The sequence below is a fragment of the Bos taurus genome, chromosome 11, assembly GCF_002263795.3.
Source record: "Bos taurus isolate L1 Dominette 01449 registration number 42190680 breed Hereford chromosome 11, ARS-UCD2.0, whole genome shotgun sequence".
Classification (NCBI taxonomy): Eukaryota; Metazoa; Chordata; class Mammalia; order Artiodactyla; family Bovidae; genus Bos; species Bos taurus.
Genome location: NC_037338.1, coordinates 62,328,843 through 62,349,817, shown reverse-complemented (window position 1 = coordinate 62,349,817; position 20,975 = coordinate 62,328,843). Strand labels below are relative to the sequence as shown.

At 39.8% G+C, this 20,975-nt stretch overlaps 2 protein-coding genes across 12 annotated transcripts in view; one reads left to right on the top strand and one right to left on the bottom strand.

The window, feature by feature from the left end:
- Positions 1-3,537, top strand: part of VPS54 (VPS54 subunit of GARP complex) — a 156,505-nt gene extending 152,968 nt beyond the window's left edge. For 7 of the 8 annotated variants that reach the window (XM_059891566.1, XM_059891565.1, XM_005212812.5 and 4 more), the window contains one exon: positions 2,145-3,537. In XM_059891566.1, the coding sequence (XP_059747549.1) occupies positions 2,145-2,250 (106 nt within the window). In that variant the 3' untranslated portion in view covers positions 2,251-3,537. The remainder of the gene's footprint in view (positions 1-2,144) is intronic. The other variant, NM_001105460.2, reaches the window with a different exon arrangement.
- Positions 3,538-4,148: 611 nt separating this feature from the next.
- UGP2 (UDP-glucose pyrophosphorylase 2) overlaps positions 4,149-20,975 on the bottom strand; it is a 56,525-nt gene continuing 39,698 nt past the window's right edge. For 3 of the 4 annotated variants that reach the window (XM_005212738.5, NM_174212.2, XM_024998265.2), the window contains 7 exon segments: positions 13,391-13,576; positions 11,884-12,017; positions 10,873-11,170; positions 9,568-9,765; positions 8,808-9,050; positions 5,719-5,823; positions 4,149-4,607 (listed from right to left, as the gene is read on the bottom strand). In XM_005212738.5, coding sequence (XP_005212795.1) covers positions 4,500-4,607; positions 5,719-5,823; positions 8,808-9,050; positions 9,568-9,765; positions 10,873-11,170; positions 11,884-12,017; positions 13,391-13,576 — 1,272 coding nt within the window. In that variant the 3' untranslated portion in view covers positions 4,149-4,499. 4 annotated transcript variants of the gene reach the window in all.

Genomic DNA, 20,975 nt, shown 5'->3' with positions numbered 1-20,975 from the left:
CCCTTGACCCCTATCTCCAGTCCTTTTCTCTTTTTCCCAGCCCTTCGGCAGTGTTTCTAGTAAATCTGGTCTATATCCTTTAAGTTCTTCTCATTTACCTCTTTATCTCAGAAAATATGTGGAGCTGCTTTATTAATTTTATTTGCATGATATTTTGTACATATGCTGCTTGCTTTTTCTATTATTTATTTATGCTGATATATAAAAATCATCCATTTTTTATTGCTTTATTGTATTCTTCCACATGAATCAACCATATTAATGTATCCATTTCACCTAGTGATTGATTTTAGGGTATTATTTTTTTCCATTACAATCATGCCACAGTGAAGATCTTCCTTTATACATGTCTAATGATGTGATCTTTTCTTTAGGGTTCATATCTAGAAGTGAATCAGATGTGTATTTTTACTCCACTAGGATTTGCCAGAATGCTCTCTGAAGTGGCTGTACCAAGTTTACATTCCCTTGTATTCCATATCTTGCCAGCATTTGCTGTTACATTTTTTAATTGTTGCCAGTCTTATGGATGGAGAAGGCAGTGGCACCCCACTCCAGTACTCTTGCCTGGAAAATCCCATGGATGGAGGAGCCTGGTGGGTGGGCTGCAGTCCATGGAGTCCGACACGACTGAGTGACTTCACTTTGAGTTTTCACTTTCATGCATTGGAGAAGGAAATGGCAACCCACTCCAGTGTTCTTGCCTGGAGAATCCTAGGGACAGGGGAGCCTGGTGGGCTGCCGTCTATGGGGTCACACAGGGTCGGACACGACTGAAGCGACTTAGGAGCTTAGCAGCGGCAGTCTAATGGATACAATGGTATTGTTTTGATTTGCATTTCCTAATGTTTGTCTTCACATATTTGTCATTCAGGTGTTTTAATCTGTGACTTTTCATACTTTGCCCATTTTTTATCTGGGTATTATTTTTTTCTTGCTGATTTTAGATTTTTGCATATGCCTTCAAATTAATCCTTCATTGGTTACACATATTGCACATATTTGCTTTTCTTTTTGGTCCTTTTAGCAAACAAAAATTCTCAACTTTGATGTACAGCATATACTTTCTGTGTATTTTCTTCTATAGACTATAAATAGTTGTGTTTGTTAAACATAACTTGATCTTTTTAAATGGAGATTTATGTTAATTTTGTTTAATTTTTAATGTGGGAAACTTGCCTTAAAAAGACTTTGTTCTTTTCTGAGCCTCTGCTGTTAGTTTCAGTGTATTTACTGATCCTATTATCACAGAAAACATAATTTACTCTTTTTATGAATTTTAAAGCATTCTGAACCAGAAGTTTCAAATAAAAATATGGTTGTAACTAAATTCTGCCATGTGACAAAAGCTGAAACATTAAGTACATAAGTACAAAGGTATCTATAGATTCTAGTACATACAAGTATCCTTGCCCCCTTGTAGTCCAGCAATCCAGACCTTACACGCTCTTTAAAATATCAAAGCTGTATTTCCTTTCTTTATAAAATACTAAATCAAGATCTGTTTTCTCTGTGGGCCACATCTGTCAACATACACGTCTCATCAGACTGGTCCCTATTTCTTGTATGTGGAGCTATATGTATCTGAGCCTTCTTTCCAGGAGTGTTTTTTCAAGGATAAGCATTAATGTGACAGCTAAATACTCAAAAGTGTAATTCTTGGCTTTTTGTCAAGTGTTGTTATATTGTCAGTATCAAGTTTTGTATCCAGTAGTACTTACATGTGAGTACCAGCCTTCATTTAACTTTTTAAGATGGCACTCAGGAAACCTTGTCTTTTTCTTGAGTTCACTAGTGACATACACGTATACTCTAGTGAGAACTGATCCAAAAAAACAGTTTACACCATTATTTTTCTGTTTCATACTGTTTTAAGATAAATTTATTTGTGAAACTGACTCCAATCTTTTGGAGAGACAGAGCTGTTTCAACAAAACTGTTGAGAGAGACAGCATTAAATGATTTAACTATATGATAGTAGGAATCCTGCTAAGAGAAATATACTGACATTTGGTCCCTAGGGCATCCAAATTTTAAATCACAGTCAGTCTAGAAGCTAGGATAGGTCTTTTACTTTCTGAGCACAGCTACTTTATTTGAAATGAAAGCATGAGATTAAAAATAATTTTCTCTCCAATGTTTAGGTTGGTCACAGCAGATGTAGCTTTTTACACTGGAAATCTTCAAGCCTTAAAAGGCCTTCAAGATTTGGACCTAAATATGGCCGAGATCTGGGAACAGAAAAGGTGATGACATACTGGAAAACTGGGTAGTTCATCTGACCAGGGGATGTGTGTTTATGATGGAAATATGGACGCCTGTGACTCAAGAACTGAATATGGAGCCCACAGTGAACCGGGATTGGGGAAGGGGAAAAGGAGTGTGTCAGTGTTGGGAAACTGGGATTCAATGGGATCTACAAGGAATGCCATTTGTGTGCTTCCTTCAGTGAGGAGTAACTGATCAGGTGTCTATAACATTTTTCATTCTCTCTGGAAACAGACTCAGGTTTCTTTGGACCAAATCCAAAAGAACACATAGCTGTAACACAGCTGTAGTTGACTAGAATGCTCTGTATACTTTATATTAAAAGATGCTTTGCATTTCTTCCAGTGCAATGAAATTCATATGGTGTCCCACTTTATTTAATGATGGTACAATTTAAAATATTAAAATCTTACTCAACCTCTGTAGAAAGTTTTCTCTATGAAAGTAAAGCTGTTTGAAAAATTATTTTTTTACAGATCTTTCTATAAAAAATAAACATCTTTTGATTGCTTGGATTTAGGAATTCAGTTTTTGTTTTAGTGACCAATGTTTCAGGCTTTGTGTGTTGCAAATTTAATCTTTTTATCACCGCTGTATGTCAACTGCATAAAGCCTTCCAGAATAGTCTAAATACTTGAAAGGCTGATCACAAGTAATAATTAAAGAGTAAGATTTTGGTGTTTATTTATGCAACTATTAATTTAAATACTTATCAGATGTGGTATATGAAAGCCTGCAGTTTAACAGCTGTATTTTTATAAAAGTATCTATGAAGGGTTGGGGTGTTTATTTCCTTTTTATTTTTAGGGGCAAGAATACATTTTCATCTATTCTGCCTAATTTTGAGTTCTCGTTTTAACATTTAGATAACGTTGAAGTATGCCCCCTGCCTTGGGTTCTTGTTTGTAAGTTACTTTCCGTGTGTATATGAACAAAGACCAGGGATAGATAGAACTTTTAAAATATAGGCTGCTGTGTTCGGGCCAGAAATATAAGGTGATGAGTAAATTATTTAAATTAAAGACTTTTATAATACCTACCTTCAAAATTAGAATTAAATGAAAGTGCCTGTGCCTCACTTCACACCAGGAATCTTGCCTAACCCTGTCAGAGTGCCTAACCTTGTGGTGATTATGTACAATGAAATAGTCTTACTTTGTGCTCTTTGGTTTCCTAAAAGGAAAGCCTGTTTTCTTTCCTTTATCCTTATTACAGAGGTATGTCATTGGTTCTTAAACTGTCTGTCTAAAATAAAGCTGTAAAAAATTATCAGACTTTAAAAGACAACTTTTTTTAATAGTATACAGTAAATTTTAAAGAAAATAAGCAGCTTACTCAAAAACAAGCATGGAAGAACTGAAAAATGTAATTGATTCTTAGAGAAAAGCTAAAATTCAAACTACCAGCAGAGCTGGATTTGGAAGGTTATTCAAGAACATTTTCAGTGACAACAAAGCAGCTTCAAGAAATGAAGCTTCAAGGAAAGGGAACTTTTTATAAAGTTATACCCTCACCCTGCTATACTAGAGAACAAGGATGTGAAAGAAATGTACTACCTCTGCCCACCCCACCCCCTTCAGCTGGGAAAGAAATACCACTTTGTTTCAGTAAATGGAGAGTCTGTGGAAAGCATGGCAGGCATCCCAGTTTCAGAACTAGATGAAAGATATACCTTCAAGTTTAATTCCTATGGAAATAATGATGTGGTTAATTCTCAGAAATGTAAAAACTGGATTTGTTAGGCCATTGAGTACTTAAATATTCCAGGAGCAAATCTTGCAATTGATAGAGTAAATCTTTCAACTGTTCGAAAAGAGTAAACCAAAATTTTTCTTCAGCATTTCATAAAGTTAGCATTGAAAAGTATGAGTGTACACATGTATTGCTTCACAGCTTTATTTTTGAAATCACAAGCAGTTCAAAATGACCATCACTGAGGCCTCTGTTAAAAGATTTTCCAGCAGAGCTGCCCCAGTTTTAAGATTAAACAATATTGCACTTTCAGATGAATTAACTTTCAGGATCTTCTTCCAAAAAGAAAAGTATTGCTTCCATCTGTGCTTTTCTTAAGACTAAAAGCATACTGCAGAAAACTCTACTTTAAAAATTAACACTGCCGGGTACAGTAACAGAGAACAGTACCTGCCTATTTTATAATCTTAGAGGAACTTTTCATTGTAAGAAACTGTTTAGCCCATAATGAGTATAAAGTGTGTACAGTATTTTTCATTTCAGTGGTCCAAGATACGCAGGTTCCCAGATACAATCTTGTTCTCTAATACTGCTCCAGGTGGGATGTCAATTCGGTCACCGTGATTTGCGATGATGATAACCGTTCCCTAAGTGACAGAAAAAACGAGTAATTGGAACGGCAAGCTGAAATGCAGTTGATTTTCATACAGTTATCAAGTTTATGTAGAACTTCACTTACAATGGAGTAAGCGTATTTATAAACGGTATGAAATATGAAAAACAAATGACCTGTTAAGGAAAACTGTAATGTGTCCTGTCACAACCCTGGCAGTAGTTCTGGTACCATCTCTGATAAGGAGGCAAGGAATCTAGGAGTGGGAAGTGGATCAGTGCCACAGCACGACTGGCCCTTTCAAAGAACTACTTGCAAGGCCACCAGCATTACTACCTTCAGAAACTACACGGTGCTTGGTTTTTACCACATACAGGTTGGTTTTTACCACATACAGGTTTGTTTTTTTTTAAAGAACAGTTTAATAATTCATATTTCATTTCTTAAGTAAAACTGTTTAGATAAGGCAGTATCAGCAATAATTATATATAAATATATATATCTTTTTGTTTTTTCAAGATCTTTAAGTCACTTTAATAAGAACACATGAAATCTAGGTATGGAATTTTAAAAGAATACTTGATTAGGAAAAAACTGTTGTATCTTTGGTTCTGAACTTGAATATTCATACCCATAGTCCTTCCTATTTCTTATACTAGGCTGGAATGATACTCAAAGTACCCAAGCACTGTAGTTATGTGAATGAACATCTTCATACTGATGACATTTTACTTTAACAGGAATAGATTATAATCAGTATAAATGGAGTTGTTATTTTTTCTACTTTCAAATAGTCATCTTTAGTGAATGCTAATTTATCAGTGATTCGATTTTAAAGACTGTCATATTTCAATAAAATAGTACCAATTCAATTATTTAATAGTGTTTGCTTTCCATCTGAATGCTATGTTCCACAAAATTCCTATACATAACAATTATGATTATATTTTAACTGTGTTGTATGTCTATGGATGACAGTATTAATACTAAATATTGTAGTAAGCTATTTCATTTTGAAAATGCATATCTTATAAGCAATCTGGTACAGAGTAAGAAGTATTCCTTAAAATAAAGGTAAATTTAGGACAAGAGGATGAAACCTGTCTTATAAAACTATAAGAACTATAATTTTCATCGTAACACACCTTTAATGAAACATTCTTGCCAAATGTCACATCTCCTGAAACTGTGAGGTGATCCAGTTCAAGCATATCTGGTATACTTTCAAATCTTCTTAGATAATCCTGAACCTGAAAGAAAAATGGAAACATAAAAATTGTTTCAAAAATGGGTTAACAGAAAAACAGGGATTAAAGTAACAAGGTAGTTTACTTGAACTGTAAAACATTCTGTTTATGGCCAAGCTCAGGCCTTTTATGGGAAGAACCCTGTTTATTAAGGACTCACCATGTGAGGAGTGAGAGTTTATATATCCTGTGTAGGAGAGACCAGGAGGTAAACTTTGTCCCCACAATCAAGTGTTTACACTACAGCTGAGTAGATGAGACATTAAAATAGTAGTAAGTAAAAAATAACCACCATGCTAAGAGCCAGGTAAGTGGTTCACACAACCTGGAGTTAGTTGGAAAAGAGATCATCATGGTTTGAAGCAAGCTAGACTGGAGCTGGGCTTTATGACATGGGTAAGATTAAGAAGAAATGGAATACAGTTCTGGAAGAACAACAACACAAAGTATCAAGATCAATATCTTTGCCTCTTACTTCCTTAGATTTACTGGCACTAGAAATTGTCCTGTATGGCCTTGTTTCCTATTTTGCTGAGAAACAGAAGCAACAGGAAAATTTACACTGGCCTTTACCACTACCACCCATTTGCTCTGGAGTTAACCTGTCTCTCCTAGTTCTGGGGTCAGACTATTTCTATTCCAACTTAAGACTAACCCTTCTTATGGTTACTGCCCAAAGATACTGTGAAGCAATGCTCCTTTCTCCCTCTTCAGTGTTCCTTCCCTCTTGATTCTATCAATTCCCGTCAATGTGTGAAAATGAAGTCGTTTAGTCGTGTCCGACTCTTTGCAACCCCACGGGCTGTAGCCTACAGGCTTCTCCATCCATGGGATTTTCCAGGCAAGAGTACTAGAGTGGGCTGCCATTATAGAACATGCTATAAATTCTCCCAACTTAAAAACAGAACTAAAACCTTATATCCCTTTCTACCTATAGATTCATTTTTACGTTTTTCTTTAAGGCAAAACTCTTGAATAAATTTTCTCATTCAGTATCTTCAATTTCTCTTCTATTCTCTCTTAAATCCATGCCAGTCAGGCTCCAGAACCTCTATACTGTTACAGCAAATTGTGAGTTCTCACTCATCTTGCTTGAGTTGGCCAGAGCACTTGACTACAAATGATCCGTTCCTCTCTCGTGAAACATTTTCTTCATTTGGCTTTCAGGCCACACACAGTCATGGTTTTCTACCCAGTTCTTCATCTGCATCTCTGCAGTCACCTTTACTGCTTCCTCCACCATATCCACATCCTCTAGCCTTGGCATTCCTCAGGGCTCAGTTCTTGACTCCCTACCCTGCCATTAACTGCCTCAGTGATCCTTATGGTTTTAAATACCCGGTTATAAACTGACAACTCTCAAATTTACCTTGTTTCTAGATTTTTCTTCTGACCTCCAGACTCATATATTCAGTTTCTCCATTTGAAGGTCCAAGTACACTATCTCTAAAATTTAACTGTCCATTATGCTCCCCCTAAACCTGCTCTATCCAAGCCTTCCACACCCTCAGTAAAAGACAACTCCACATTTCCAGTCACACAGGCCAAAAACCTTAGAGCCATCCGTACTCTACTCTTTCACGCTCCTACCTAGTAAATCCTGTAGGTACAACTTACAAAATATTTCATAATGTTAACGTTTTTCACTATTTCCCCTGCAGCCACCCTGCTCCAAGCCAGAATTCCAGCGACAGCCTATTCCCTGGTCTCCCTGATTCTACCCCTGCTCACCAGATTGGTCACTTCACTGCTCTGTTGCATTCTCCAATGGCTTCTCACCCCCGAGAAGAAAAAAGCCACACTCCCAATACTCAATTACAAGGTTCTACACAATTTGGCCTGTTAGTCTTACACTTGGTGACCCAAGTGAGCACCCCCGTTGCTCACTTGCTCACTGTGCTCTAGGAACTCGAAAACATGTTCTTCCTCAGAGCAACTAGCCATTGCCCTCTCAACTCCTGTTCTCAAACTGAGACAGCCTAAAGTTCTTATCTCTTGCAGGGTATGGAAGAGGCTAGAATGAGTAGGAGGGAAGGAAGGGAAGATGAGGTTAGGTGGAAAATGGTTAGTAATTCCATCTCAGGATCTGGGAAGACGGCAGGTCCATGTAGCACCATGATTTTCCCAGCCCGAGCAGGCAGATGAGGGAGGCACCAAAGACAGGGAGACTTCTAAAATGCATGATGCTGTCCTGGAAATTCCAACGCGGCCACAGGACCCAGAACCACAGCCCAGGAATGTGTAAGCACAGGGCACATATCCGAACCAGGTGACACTAAGCCACAAGCAGGACTCGAATAGACTTGGATGGCATAGGCTACACAAAGTCTAACCCTGTCACTTCATTAGCCTCACAGCATTTTATGTGATCAGATTTTTTTGGATTCCACTTACCACATCAGGGTCAGGTTTTGCTATACTTGCTATTCCTCTTGCCTAGAATGCTTTTTGCCCCAGATACCTGCAGATAAACCTCTCAGGCCACCCAGTGTAAAACGTCACCACCACCACACCCACACGTTCCCTACTCCTTTATTTAGCATTTACCACCTCTTGGAATATTATACCTCTGACTTACTTGCTTCTTACCCCACTAGAATATCCAGGAAGGCTAAGATTTTAGTCTGTTTTATTTACTGCTAAATACCTACAACACTGCCTTGCACATGGCAGCGGCTCAATAAATTTTGTTAAACCAGAATTAACATCCTCTCACTGATGAAAGCAGTTAATGGTCTTAGACAAGACATAAGATTTAATATCTTAAAATGGAAACATTCTTTACTGCTCTATATAGCAAGCAGTTAAAAAGTGAGTTACATCTTCATCTTCTATGGTTGATTTTCTTTAAAAGACATCAGAGTTGAAGGAATATAATAGATTAGCAGCAAAGACTGTAATTAGACTCCCAATTCACATGTGTATCCTATCTAATTACACATTAAGAAATACAAATTCACATGTATATCATATTTATAATTACATACCTTTGTGAAAGAACTGCCTAATTTAACCAAGGGCACTGTAGGAAATTCCCGCTTTTCACTCATTGTCAAAGATCCTGCATTAAGGCTGTAGAGGTTTGACATCACAAGCAAGAGATCTGATGTGGTTTTGACAGGCAGAAAACGGCTTCTAGGAACATTAATACCTAGAGAGTTCTCAAAACTTTTAATGGCAGCCCCTACTGCAGTTTCTAACTGAATAACATTCAGGCCTCCATCCAAAGTCTGTAAGAAAGGGAACAGGAGAAAGAAACAGGTTTTAGTAACTTGGTTCCATATGGGCTATTTGGGGAGTGGTTTCAGAGATCCACTGAAGATCCAATTTTGAGAGCGGATATCTCTGAAGCACTGATAGATGCTTATACATGTGTGATCTTTTTCAGCATCATAACTCTCTTGTTCAGTAACATTTCCATTTTACAATAAAGAGCTGAAGGTTCAGAAAACCCATGCAGATGCCTGTGGCCAAGAGGCCTCTAAGTACCAGAGCATCAAGACTGAGGCAGATCCTCTACTTTGGGCCCAGTGCTCTGGCCGCTACCACAGCTCAGGGTTGAGTAAGGACACCGTGGACTGCTTGGCAAACTAAGGGATGGGTGTCGACTCTGAAAGAGAGGGCCAGGAACGGAAGAAACTAACTAGGCCAAAAGGAGTGGCCCATGGACTAGATGGGCCAGAGGCAGTGGACAGTGAGTCTGTGTGTGGTGTGCTGTGACTGGAACCAGGGGGCCCTTTGGCTTACCTTTGGATTTACAATGATTTCCATGTCAATAGCATTCTGCTCCTGCAGTCTTTTAACTGCAGCAAGAGAGATCCATAGGTTGTTTGTGTTAAATATTTTGAATTTTGATACAGATTTGAACTCATCAACATGCGCTTTTGGCACTTGAGCAATTTCCACCAGTCTCAGTTTGCCTTCATACTGAGTGAGTGTCCCACCCTAGAGAGGCAGAGAAGAGTGAGTGCTTCCACATTGCTCCCAATTATAACCATGCCACACTGTTTACAGTCTATGAATGATACAGAAAAGTCACTGATGACAAAACCCCCCAGAAACAAAAGGCAATGGCAGTGATTCGATCTGGGATACAACGTAACACATGTATGAAAGTAGAACCAAAGAAAATAATTCAGGGTGTCAGTTGTCTTATACTCCCTCTTGTCCGTAATAAAAGTCCTGGGGGTACCTCAGCGTTCTCCTCACTTTCCAAACATTTGCTCCAGAAACAGACATTCCTCTTATTCTCCAACCACCGCCCATCACCAAATGACCAATCCTGCCACCTCAGACCGAGCTCTGACTACCTCTGGGATAAGGGGAGTAAAGTCAAGACAGAGGCACAAGTGGAAGAGAAGAGACTTCAGAGTGGCCTCAGCCTAGAGGCTGTGAGGTGCAGGAAAAGGGGAATGTTCACTCATGTGTGAGGGGGACATTTGCAAGAGAAATAGAACCCAGCCCAAGGACCAGCCATGGTATCACACACTGCCCACTTTTCTTACTCCCTGAGGCTAAGTGGAAAACCTTGTGTACTATTCGATCAAGGCCAAATATCATCACTAAACATGCAAAATGAAAAAAACTAACTTTTGCTTTGTATAAAACTGCTCTTTTTGGTTTGTAACAAAAGTATTACAGTGATAAAATATACACAGAGAGAAATACATACTGTAGAAATAGAAGTAAATTTTAATTAAAAGAACAATTAAAAACACTTAAGCATCCAGCTAGAAGAATATTAATGGTTGGAACAAACACAGTGTTTGCACATATGTTTCAGATAATCCTATAAATATGTGTGGAATTGTTTTTTAGTTAAAATTGCCCATGTAGATTGTTTGAAAAAGAAAAGTGATTTTACTACTATTAAATCTGGATGTATATCACACACTGTTACATTAGATAGAACTTAGGGTACTCTAGAACACTATCCCACTCTAGCTTACAGTGATGTTATCAAGTTTCTAAGCTTAGAAACTTTTCAATAAAGAATTACAACTATGAAATGTGAAGATGTAAATCCCCAAACTGCTTTCTCTCAGTATTTACCTTTACATCCGCACGGGTTTTATTTGTGACTTCCATGACAAATTCACAAGGTTTTCCATTGGGTGGGTTCATGAGATGATTAAGAATATAAAGATCCACTGTGGCACCCAGATTATCTATGTTGGACACAAAAATATACTCTTTGCCTTCTCCTATAAAGGTGTCGAGCAAACCAGAGTTGTAGAAACTGGCATAAATATCTCCATGACCCGGAGGATACCACGCTTCTGTATTTTCCCCTGAGTATGATACATTCTTTGCTACAGGCAGTAACGATTCTTTATTAATCCTTGGGTACCTTAAGAAAACAAAATTTCTTTTTCAGTATAAACTCTGTAGAGTATTCCAGATCTTTGAGTAAAACAATGCATGTAAAGTTAAATAAAATTTCCCTCCTTTTCAATCCATCATAGTAATTTAATCACAAGTGAATCTATTTAAGAAAATCTCTCATTATTTGTGTTGACCAAAAAACCAGCTTCCTATATAGTGATATCTGCTGCAAAAAAAAAAAAACTATTTCATGGTTATTCAGATGGGAAGACACCCCATATTTTTAAGATATTCATATGTTTTATGACTCCTCAAAAGGAAAGACATATTAAGTAAATTTTCTCAAACTTATTTGGTGGTGGGGTCACTCTTTTCCTTGAAAAAAAAAAAGGAAATGTTCTCCATTTGGGAAATGCTGTCCATTCTTACCAACAGATATATTCAGGGGTGGTTCTCTTCCTTTCCCAGAAAATCAACAGTAGGTTGGTACTCAGGGATGTCTGCTTCTTACCACTTTTGAGAACCAAAATCTCAGGCAGATTCTCTTTCAAGAAGTTCAAGTTACACACCCATAAAGTGATTATAAGTGCCACATACCATTAACGTTTAGCCTTCAAAGCATTAAACACCTGTACACAGTTTAGCACATGCACATCTTGAGGCTGCTGTGTTAAAACAAAGAAGTCCTTCTTTCCCAGAAGTAACATCCCCCAGGGTTAATTTTTTTACTCCTTGTACCTGCTTTGATTAAACGTGTAGATTTTCACACGACAGTGATTATACTTCTGTAGTATTTTTTTGGTATCTTCATCCGTGTTAAAAGAGTTCATTAGAACAAGAGGAACATCAGTATCGTAGGTTTTGTTCAAGTGCTAGGGAGGAAAACGACAATCAGGTCACTCAGACTTACTATTCTTTTGTTTCAAAGTGTAAAATTAACTCTCAATGGTTGATCACAAAATGTTCACATCATCTATAATAGCAAAATATATAGATTTGAAATAAACTATAACTAGCATCTTTACCATGTACTTGCTCATTAAATCACAATCCTATGAGACAGAAACTCTGCCTGCATTTTATGGATGGCTAAACTTAGGCCCAGAGAAGTGGCAGGTCAGTGCCAGAGCCAGCACACCCCTCCCAACCCCCACAGTCCAAGGCTGGGGCCATGTGCCAAGCCACAGTGCCCTACGGCCTCATTGGATGGGCAAATACAGACTAAGTACTCTGTGTCCAAAGTACTGTGGGGATGAAAGTACCTCATGTTAAGGACTGTGAATAATACCCTAACTGATATCTTTTCTATCTCTAGGAAGAGCTAAGAGGCAACACAAAGTGAGAAGAAAATACAGTCTTAGAAGTCAGACTGCCCTGTGTTCCCTGTTTGATTCTGCACTTACTAACTAGCTAGGGAGGCCTGGGCATAAATCAACCTCTCTGTGTCTTGGTTTCCTCATCTGTAAAATGGTGATGATAACAGTGTTTATCTTACAGAGTTGTTGAGAGGAACAAATGAGTCAATTCATGTAAAGAGCTCAGAATGATACTTAGTAAGTGCTGGATAAATGTTAGCTGCTGCTGCTGCTGCTAAGTCGCTTCAGTCGTGTCTGATTCTGCGGCCCCATAGACAGCAGCCCACCAGGCTCCTGCGTCCCTGGGATTCTCCAGGCAAGAACACTGGAGTGGGTTGCCACTGCCTTCTCCTTAGCTGCTGCTGCTGCTATTATAATGGTTGCTGGCACCATATGATAAACTAGGGATATAGAGATGAAAAAGACAGGGGCCACTGCCCTTTAAGAGCTTATGGTCTATGATTAAGGACTTTATGATCTATGTAAAAGAGAAGTCAGTGACAGTTCTTATTAGCATCCACAGCCAGATACATGAAATTCTCCCCAGCCTCCAAAAGGGGGCTAATAAAGTCAGATCATCCCAGCTCTGATGAAGGCTGCCCCTAGAGAAGGAGGGGAGAGAGGCAGGGAGATCAAATGAGAATCTGAAGAGACTCAGAGATTCCAGCACCACAAATGCCATTTAAAGATCAAAAGCTTTCACATCACCTTAAGGATTTGCTTTTAGGAACACCAAACCTTTTTTTACACGTTAATAAAAGACTAAAGATAGCATGTTCCTTGACTAGCTCAAATCCGCATCTGTTATTTTCTAAGGTAACATTTACAGTAACCTGAAAACTGAAAATCATTTTGGTAGTTCATAAGAAAGGCTCAACGTTCCTACTTACTTCGATTTGCTGAACGGTCAGATCCAGAAAGGTATTCTCGTTCCTCACGCCAATCAGACTCTTTGGGCCTTTGCAGCCCATGCTGGTTCCCAAACCACCATTGAGTTTCACCACCACCAGCTTGTTCAGCACAGAAGATACATTATCAGGTAAGCCCCTGGCCTTTATCTTCTCATAGGGCTGAATCTGAAAAATTTTTTAAAGTTGTTAAGAGGTTAAACCAAATCAACACCAAGGTTATTTCCATGCTTCCTTGAAGAGGTTTGCTTTTTCTGTAGAGTTTCAGCTACATTTTCTTTAATGTCCAGGGCCCTTCTGGTTCAAAATTCTTATCAGCAACTTCCCTTGCACACAGAAGTAGTTCAGTGGTTCATTTACAGTACAATGGAGCACAAGAGGGGAAAAAGTTACAGTCTACAAATATTTTGGCTGGCTGGTGAGAACATCCTTCTCTTGGACTACCTTCAAAATTGGACTACCTACTGAATTCTCAATGTGCATCAACATAGCAAACAGGATGCACAAACTCACTCACATCTGTACATGTTTCTGGTGCACTATGAGTCTGCTTAGGTTCTGGAGAAGTACGTATATGATCACACAGTTCTGGGTAACATACTCCGTGCAATTCCTGGAGACAGTGCCAAACACTCAGAGCAAGCTAACAATGCCTGCCCTGTTACGGGTCACAAGGGTGTGATTTTTTGCAAACTGAAAGGTTTTTTTTTTTTCCCTCAACAAAAGCAACTTTGCCTGAAAGAAAATGAGCTGTATAAACAGTAAAACAAGTTTGAAATGAGCACAGAGGCTTAATCTTCCATTTCTTCCTCACAGGAAAGGAACAATGACAGTGGAAGCTCAAATTCTTCTGTTAGAAGGAGAGGCACAAACAAGTCTAAACATCTTACAACAAGAATGGAGCTTTTAAAAAGATCACAGTATATTTTCTGTCCATTTACAGAACATTTGTTGTTACTTTTCTTTTATGAAATAGGTCATCAAATGTACTCTTTAGTTACACCATGGTGGAGGATAGATAATACTTAAGGGGACTGAAGAAATAAAACCAGAACTCTTTCATCCTGCAAAACTGGACCTACACTCATTAGAAAACAATGAGAAACAATTAGAAACAATGAGAAATAAACCTTCTACTTTCTATCTCCATGAGTCCGGCTACTCCAGATGGCTCAGACATGGAATCACGATGGACTTGTCTTTTGTGACTGACTTGTTTCACTTAGCACAATGTCCTCAAGGTTTAATTAGCATTCTTTTTTTAAAGTGACTTATTTATGTTTCAGGAGATTCCAAATTAATGCAGATTTTTCCAGACAAATGCTTTCATTTAATAAAGCTGATGTGTGTGTATGCAGCAGATCTGAGAGAAGGGGAGACTGATACAAAGAATTGGAATACAGGCTGACAGAGTCTATGGCAAATCGAGGCTTATGTAACTTTTTTACTCCATTTGCAGGTATTGAAATTGAGTAGAATACATGTTCTGAAGTCTTAGTTTAGTGAATCAGAAAATGGATTCTCTTCATTTGAATTTAAGAAACAGAATACACTCAGCTTTGAATTAAAAGATTAAAAGAATGAAAAATAATACTACAAGTGTAACCACGGTTCTAAGAGTATAAGTCTGAGAAAACGTTGCTCTTTCAAATACAGTTGATAACAGTACAGAATGGCAGGGCTTAGGGTTTCAGACACTACTCAACACCTGAGTTATGAATTTTCCATTATCTCTTAGGAATGGGCAGCCTGTCATTTCAAGGCAGAAACTTTATAAAAATGTAAACAATGTAAAAAGAAATTTCTTCATATTTAGGTATGCAGTCAAAAGAGCAACAGGATAGCATTTTTCACCATTTTTGTCACCCTCCAGACAGTGCTAAATGTAGCTGAGGAATTGAAATTTTATTTAATAGTAATGTAAATCAACATACATGGCTAGCAGCATGTGCAGTTCTAGATGGCCTGTTAAAAAATATCAACCAAACAATCAGAATGATGTTTCAGTTTGTTTTAATAAAACTCTGCCAAAATCCTTTTTTTTGTTCAATATAACCTTTTTTAACTTCAATGACACTCATATCTGTGTAGATGAATTAAAAACCAAATGTCAACCTTGGAGCCTTAAAGTTTCACCAGGAGAGGAAAAAACCCCAATATCACATATATTCATGACAGAACATCTTTGATCCACATATGATAAAGAATATAAAGTATTTAGAGAAAAAAATGTTTTCTTCACATTAATCAAACTTCAAAACATGCATTTTACTAGAATGCTTTAAGAAGACAGTTCCTTATGACTGAGTCTATGGAGGCTAAACAAATTTTTTCTTGTATCCCCCAAATTTATTCTATATATAATGGTGATCATATATCCTCCTTTATTCTCTATATAATGGTGATCAAAGGTCCCAGCCTCACATTGACTTTAACACTAGGCCATCTGCCTTCAGTCAAAAGGTATATTAAATACACTTTTGGTCTTGATTCAAATCTTCCCAAGATTGGTATCTTGAGAACTTCAGTTTAAATTTAAAATGTACTTCTAAATTAGCGTTCAAATATTTGGGGTGAAATAAAATAAGCTGACCCAAGAACAGTATTAGATTCCCAAACTGAGCTAATGCAGACTTTTGGGCCCAGGTGCAGGCAACTCCCAAGTAGAAACTTGTTTATCATTTAGGTGGGAGCCCAGAATTCTCTGTGAAGTGCCTTATTTAGAACCTTGTACCCCAAGTTAAGTGGGCAGGGAGTCATCCAACCCCTACAAATGTCAAGGAACCATGGTTATTTAGGTGGTGCTTTCAGTAATACCTACTTGTCTTGCTATAATATAGCAGCTAATTAAACACAGGCCCTGCTGAAGATGCGACTGTTAACAAGAAAAGGACTATGGAGAGGAAGGGAAGAAGTCACAAGATGTGAAGTAACGACGTACAGGCAGCGGGAAGATGTCCAGTCATCGAGGCAGCACTGCTATTAGAGACCTCCACTTTCACTTACATTTCAGCTTAAATCCACCCGACTCCACACACAGACAGACTAAACACACAGAAAGGCAGCAGGCATGCATGGAAGGAAGCCAAGACAGTTTTGGTCTACAGCTTACTGCAGTTTAAATGAGGTGGCAAGCTCAGCTTTCATCACATGTATCACCCCATATACCAATACAAGTTCCCTCTGTTGGTGATGCTGTCCACACCCGCCACCAGGGACCTCACCAAGCAATCCCACAGAGCTTGGTTTATTTCCAGAGCCAAGAGGACCTGTGTTGGAAGATTTCTTGGCAACAGCTGAAGTTATGCTGGACACACCTAGTCACAGGGACATTATTACATCTGTTCTCCACTTTCCGTCCCTGAGCTCCCCCAGGAGAATGCACAAAGACATCCACTCAGGCAAAGATGAACAGGGTTGGGAGACGACAGGGAGTACCATGCACTGCTGGATACAGCCTAGATGTTACTCTGACTGAGTCACTTTAGTCAGTCACCAGTAGTCCCCAGATGGTGTTAGCAGTAAATAACCCGCCTGCCAATGCAGAAGTAAGAGACACGGGTTCAATCCTTGGGTGGGGAAGATCCTCTGGAGGAGGGCATGGCAACCCACTGCAGTATTCTTGCCTGGAGAATCCCATGAGCAGAGGAGCCTGGTGGGCTACAGTGCAAAGGGTCACAGTCAGACAGGACTGAAATGACTTAGCACGTGCAGTGCTATCTCTGCTTTCAAGCCTGATCATCGTGTTTCTCTTTCTCCAAGACATGAATAGAATTCAGTGTTCTACGAAGCCCTCTGTGGCACTGTAAATATACAGCAGGGCAACCTCTACTGGTAACGCGGGGCAAACCTCAGGAGGCTCCCTGCAAAATGTGCAGGGGAGACACAACCACTCACGTTCTCCTCTCACTGGGAGAAAACAATGTGTCAAATACTCAACCTCCTCTGCGGAATGAACAAAGAAAGTAGCTGTGAAATTATGAAAAATCATAATTTAAACAGCATTCTTCCCTCTAGGATATAATCTAGTTTTTTGCAGAAACTGAAATATTTTTTAAAAGATTTTTAAAAAACTGTCTACTATGACCTGTACCTTGCCAAGTCTGTTCACAACTTAGTTTCCAGTTAGAAGAAAAGCTGAATTCATTACACAGTCATGGAGACACACTGTTCCCATTAGCAATAGTATAACCCAGTTCTTGGTAGCATATTCCTGCTATTCCTGGAGACAGTGCCAAATACCCAAAACAAGCTAACAGTACCTGCCCTGTTATGGGTCAGAAGGGTATGATTATTGAGAAAGTTGTTTTTTTCCAACAAAAGCAAATTTTCCGAAAAGAAAATGAGCTGTATAAACAGTAAAACAAGTTTGAAATGACATTCCATATGTGCAGACAGTGTTCCAAGAACATCCACGTGTTCGGCAAACCCTCACCACGCAGCCTCTGTGTGCCGAGGCCTGTGCTGGGTGCTTTCTCACTCTGTCTCTTCATTTCACATTTCTAAAGGTAACAACCAAAATCTGGGTCATGTGAGCGCTCCAACCAATTACCTAGACCAGAGGTTTGTTTTCTTGTTCAGGAAAAGCTGGCAAATCACATACATTATCACATGATCCACCAGCAAACTTGCCAACACCTTGTCAGCCACCAAGATAAGCTCAGCTCCTATCACAGGGCGAAGAAAACCATCCCCTACTACAGTGCCCTGGACCTTCTGCCTCCAGAACAGATCCTCAGGACCTTCCCGCATCACCACCTCTGGTGCTTCCCCTTCCTTCTGGTCACAGAATGGCTGTCCCCTGCCCCAAAGTAACCTCTCTGCTAGTGCTCACCTAAGAGTCCCACTTCATCAATCCCCCAGCCTCAGAGTCAACCTTTCCCTATCTATTCCTTTCCATAGACATGAACATACTCAAATACTTTACATCTAAAAAACAAAGAAAATAGCAAAGCATACACTCACCCCTTTCTGTCCTTTTTTCTCCATCTTCTTAAAGGCAAAGCTTCAAAAGCTGCTGCACTTACCTCTATTTCCTCACCTCACCTCTTTTTCACTCAATCAGCTGCTACAATCTTGTTTTCTCCATAGTTCAGTGAACTGCTCTTATCAAGGTCATTAACATCCTCCTCCTTGCTAAATCTGGTCAATAATAACAATGTTTCTCTTAAACTTGAGCTCTCAGCTGCATCTGAGACAACTGACCACTCCCTAAACCTTGAAATGCTCTCTTCTTGACTTCTGAAAGGCCACATTCTATTTTCCCTCTCTTTCTGCCTGTTCCTTTTCAAATTCCTTCTAAATAGACTTCCTCTTTCTGGAAATCCGTCCCTGTCTCTGTGGCACCAGGACATACTCAACTGCCAAGCCAAGAGCCTGCTCACACCTGACCAATGACTGAGGCCCGTCAGCCTCAGGAAACTCTGTCGCCATGGCTGCCATCCCACCTACCCCTCATCAATGCAGTGGCTTCCAGTCACCTTAACTCCCTCCACCTTAGGGAGGTGGAGGTGGAGGTCACCTTAAGATGGAGGTCACCTTAACCTCCACCTTGCAGGTGGTGATCTTTTGGAAAAGAGAATTTGAAGATGTTTCTCTCCTGATCACATCATTCACAAAACAAAGCAATGACACAGCACAGCAGAGATTATTAGCTGCCTACCCCAATGTCATTTTCCCCCTCCCATTTTAGAATCCTGATTTTCAGCTGGGCACACCACCACCCCAAATAAAAGACCACATATCCAGCTTTGCTTGGAGCTATTTGTGCCAAAGTCCTGGTCACTGAGATTAACTGGAAGTGAGCTGAAAGATTCCCAGGAAGTCTCTGTGAAAGGGCAGGGGACAACATGCCCTTCTTCCTCCTTCCTGCTGTGTGGAAGACACAGTGACTAGAGTTCATTCAGGCAGCCACCGGGGACCGTAAGGAGATGTGCTGAGGATGGCAGAGGGGCAAGACTATGCATGTGAAGTGCGAAGCAAAGTGTACGGCCTACAGAAGAATCCAAGTGCTGGCTGTGCTAGCACTACATCACCGACTCGGACATATTCTCCCCGCCCACCTCACGTTTTAACATTTCTAAAACCAGGATGAATCATACAGCCAGTGCAATCTTATCAATTGTTTGCACTTTTCCCTTTCTCATCAGTACATAAAAGGTACACCTTATAATCAATGGCACAAATTTCATAAATATGGTATTGAATCTCTCTTTCTGCTCCAAGTCACCAACCAGCTTAGCAATCTCCTAGGTACGGGTTCTACCTCATCACTCTCCAGTTATGTGTAGCCTGAGGATAGTTTCAAGACAAGGGCCAACAAACTATAGCCTGTGGGACAGCTGGACCTACGGCCTGTTTTCTCAGAGAGTTACTGGAAGGCAGCTGCTCCTGTAAGTTTACACAGCATCCATGGCCGACTTCATGGTACGGTGGCTGAGGTGAACAGTTGTGACAGGGATGCAGAACCTAAAATATTTACCATCTGGTCCTTTACAGAAAATGTCTGCCAAACCCTGGTTTAAGACAGTCTTCCGTGGTGATAAAAACCCAAGTTTTGATAACATCTCTGCCTGTTCAAGGAGAAGACAATGGCAGCCCACTCCAGTACTCTTGCCTGGAAAATCCCATGGGAGGAGGAGCCTGGTGGGCTGCAGTCCATGGGGTCGCTAAGAGTCCGATACGACTGAGCGACTTCACTTTTACTTTTCACTTTCACGCATTGGAGAAGGAAATGGCAACCCGCTCCAGTGTTCTTGCCTGAAGAATTCCAGGGACGGGGGAGCCTGCTGGGCTGCCGTCTATGGGGTCGCACAGAGTCGGACACAACTGAAGCGACTTAGCAGCAGCAGCTGCCTGTTCAAACCTTGCTCCTCCTAAGGCTCCGTGCTAAGGACTTCTCAGGATGGCCAGAGACCTGAAGCTGCCACAGGCAATGTTGGCCTGTGGCGCCACTAGCAATAGCAGGGCCACAGAACAATCCCCCGGGGTTTTTTCATCTCCTCATATTCATCCAGGAAAGCAAAACCAAGGATTTGTAGTTGGTAGCGGAACTCTGGCAACTTTCAAAACAACAGAAAGAAAACCTAAGATTAAAAAGATGTTTATCCACTCACATGAGGGTCAAATTCATAGAGACAGAAAGCAGAATGGTGGTTGCCACAGGCTCGGGGGAAGGGGGAAGGGGAAGTGGTGTTTAATGGGTACAGAGTTTTGGTTTTGCAAGCTGAAAAAGTTCTGGAGGCTGCACAAAAAGGGGAATATATTTAACCCTCCTGAAGTGCACACTTAAAAATGGTCAAGATGGTAGACTTTGTTATGAGTGTTTTACCACAATTAGAAGAATTTTTTAAGAAGTCAGTCTTCTGTGTGCACGTACATGTGCAGCTATACATACACACTCTGTCAAGGCGTCAGAGAACCACAGGACAAAATCACTTTTTGTTACCCTCATACGACCAGGAGTGAATCTGACAAAGCCCTCATTTCCTGCTTCAGGTACTACCAGCTGCTATCAGTAACTATTACACTGTCTCCCCATTTGTCTGTCTGGTGCTCCGTATCTGTT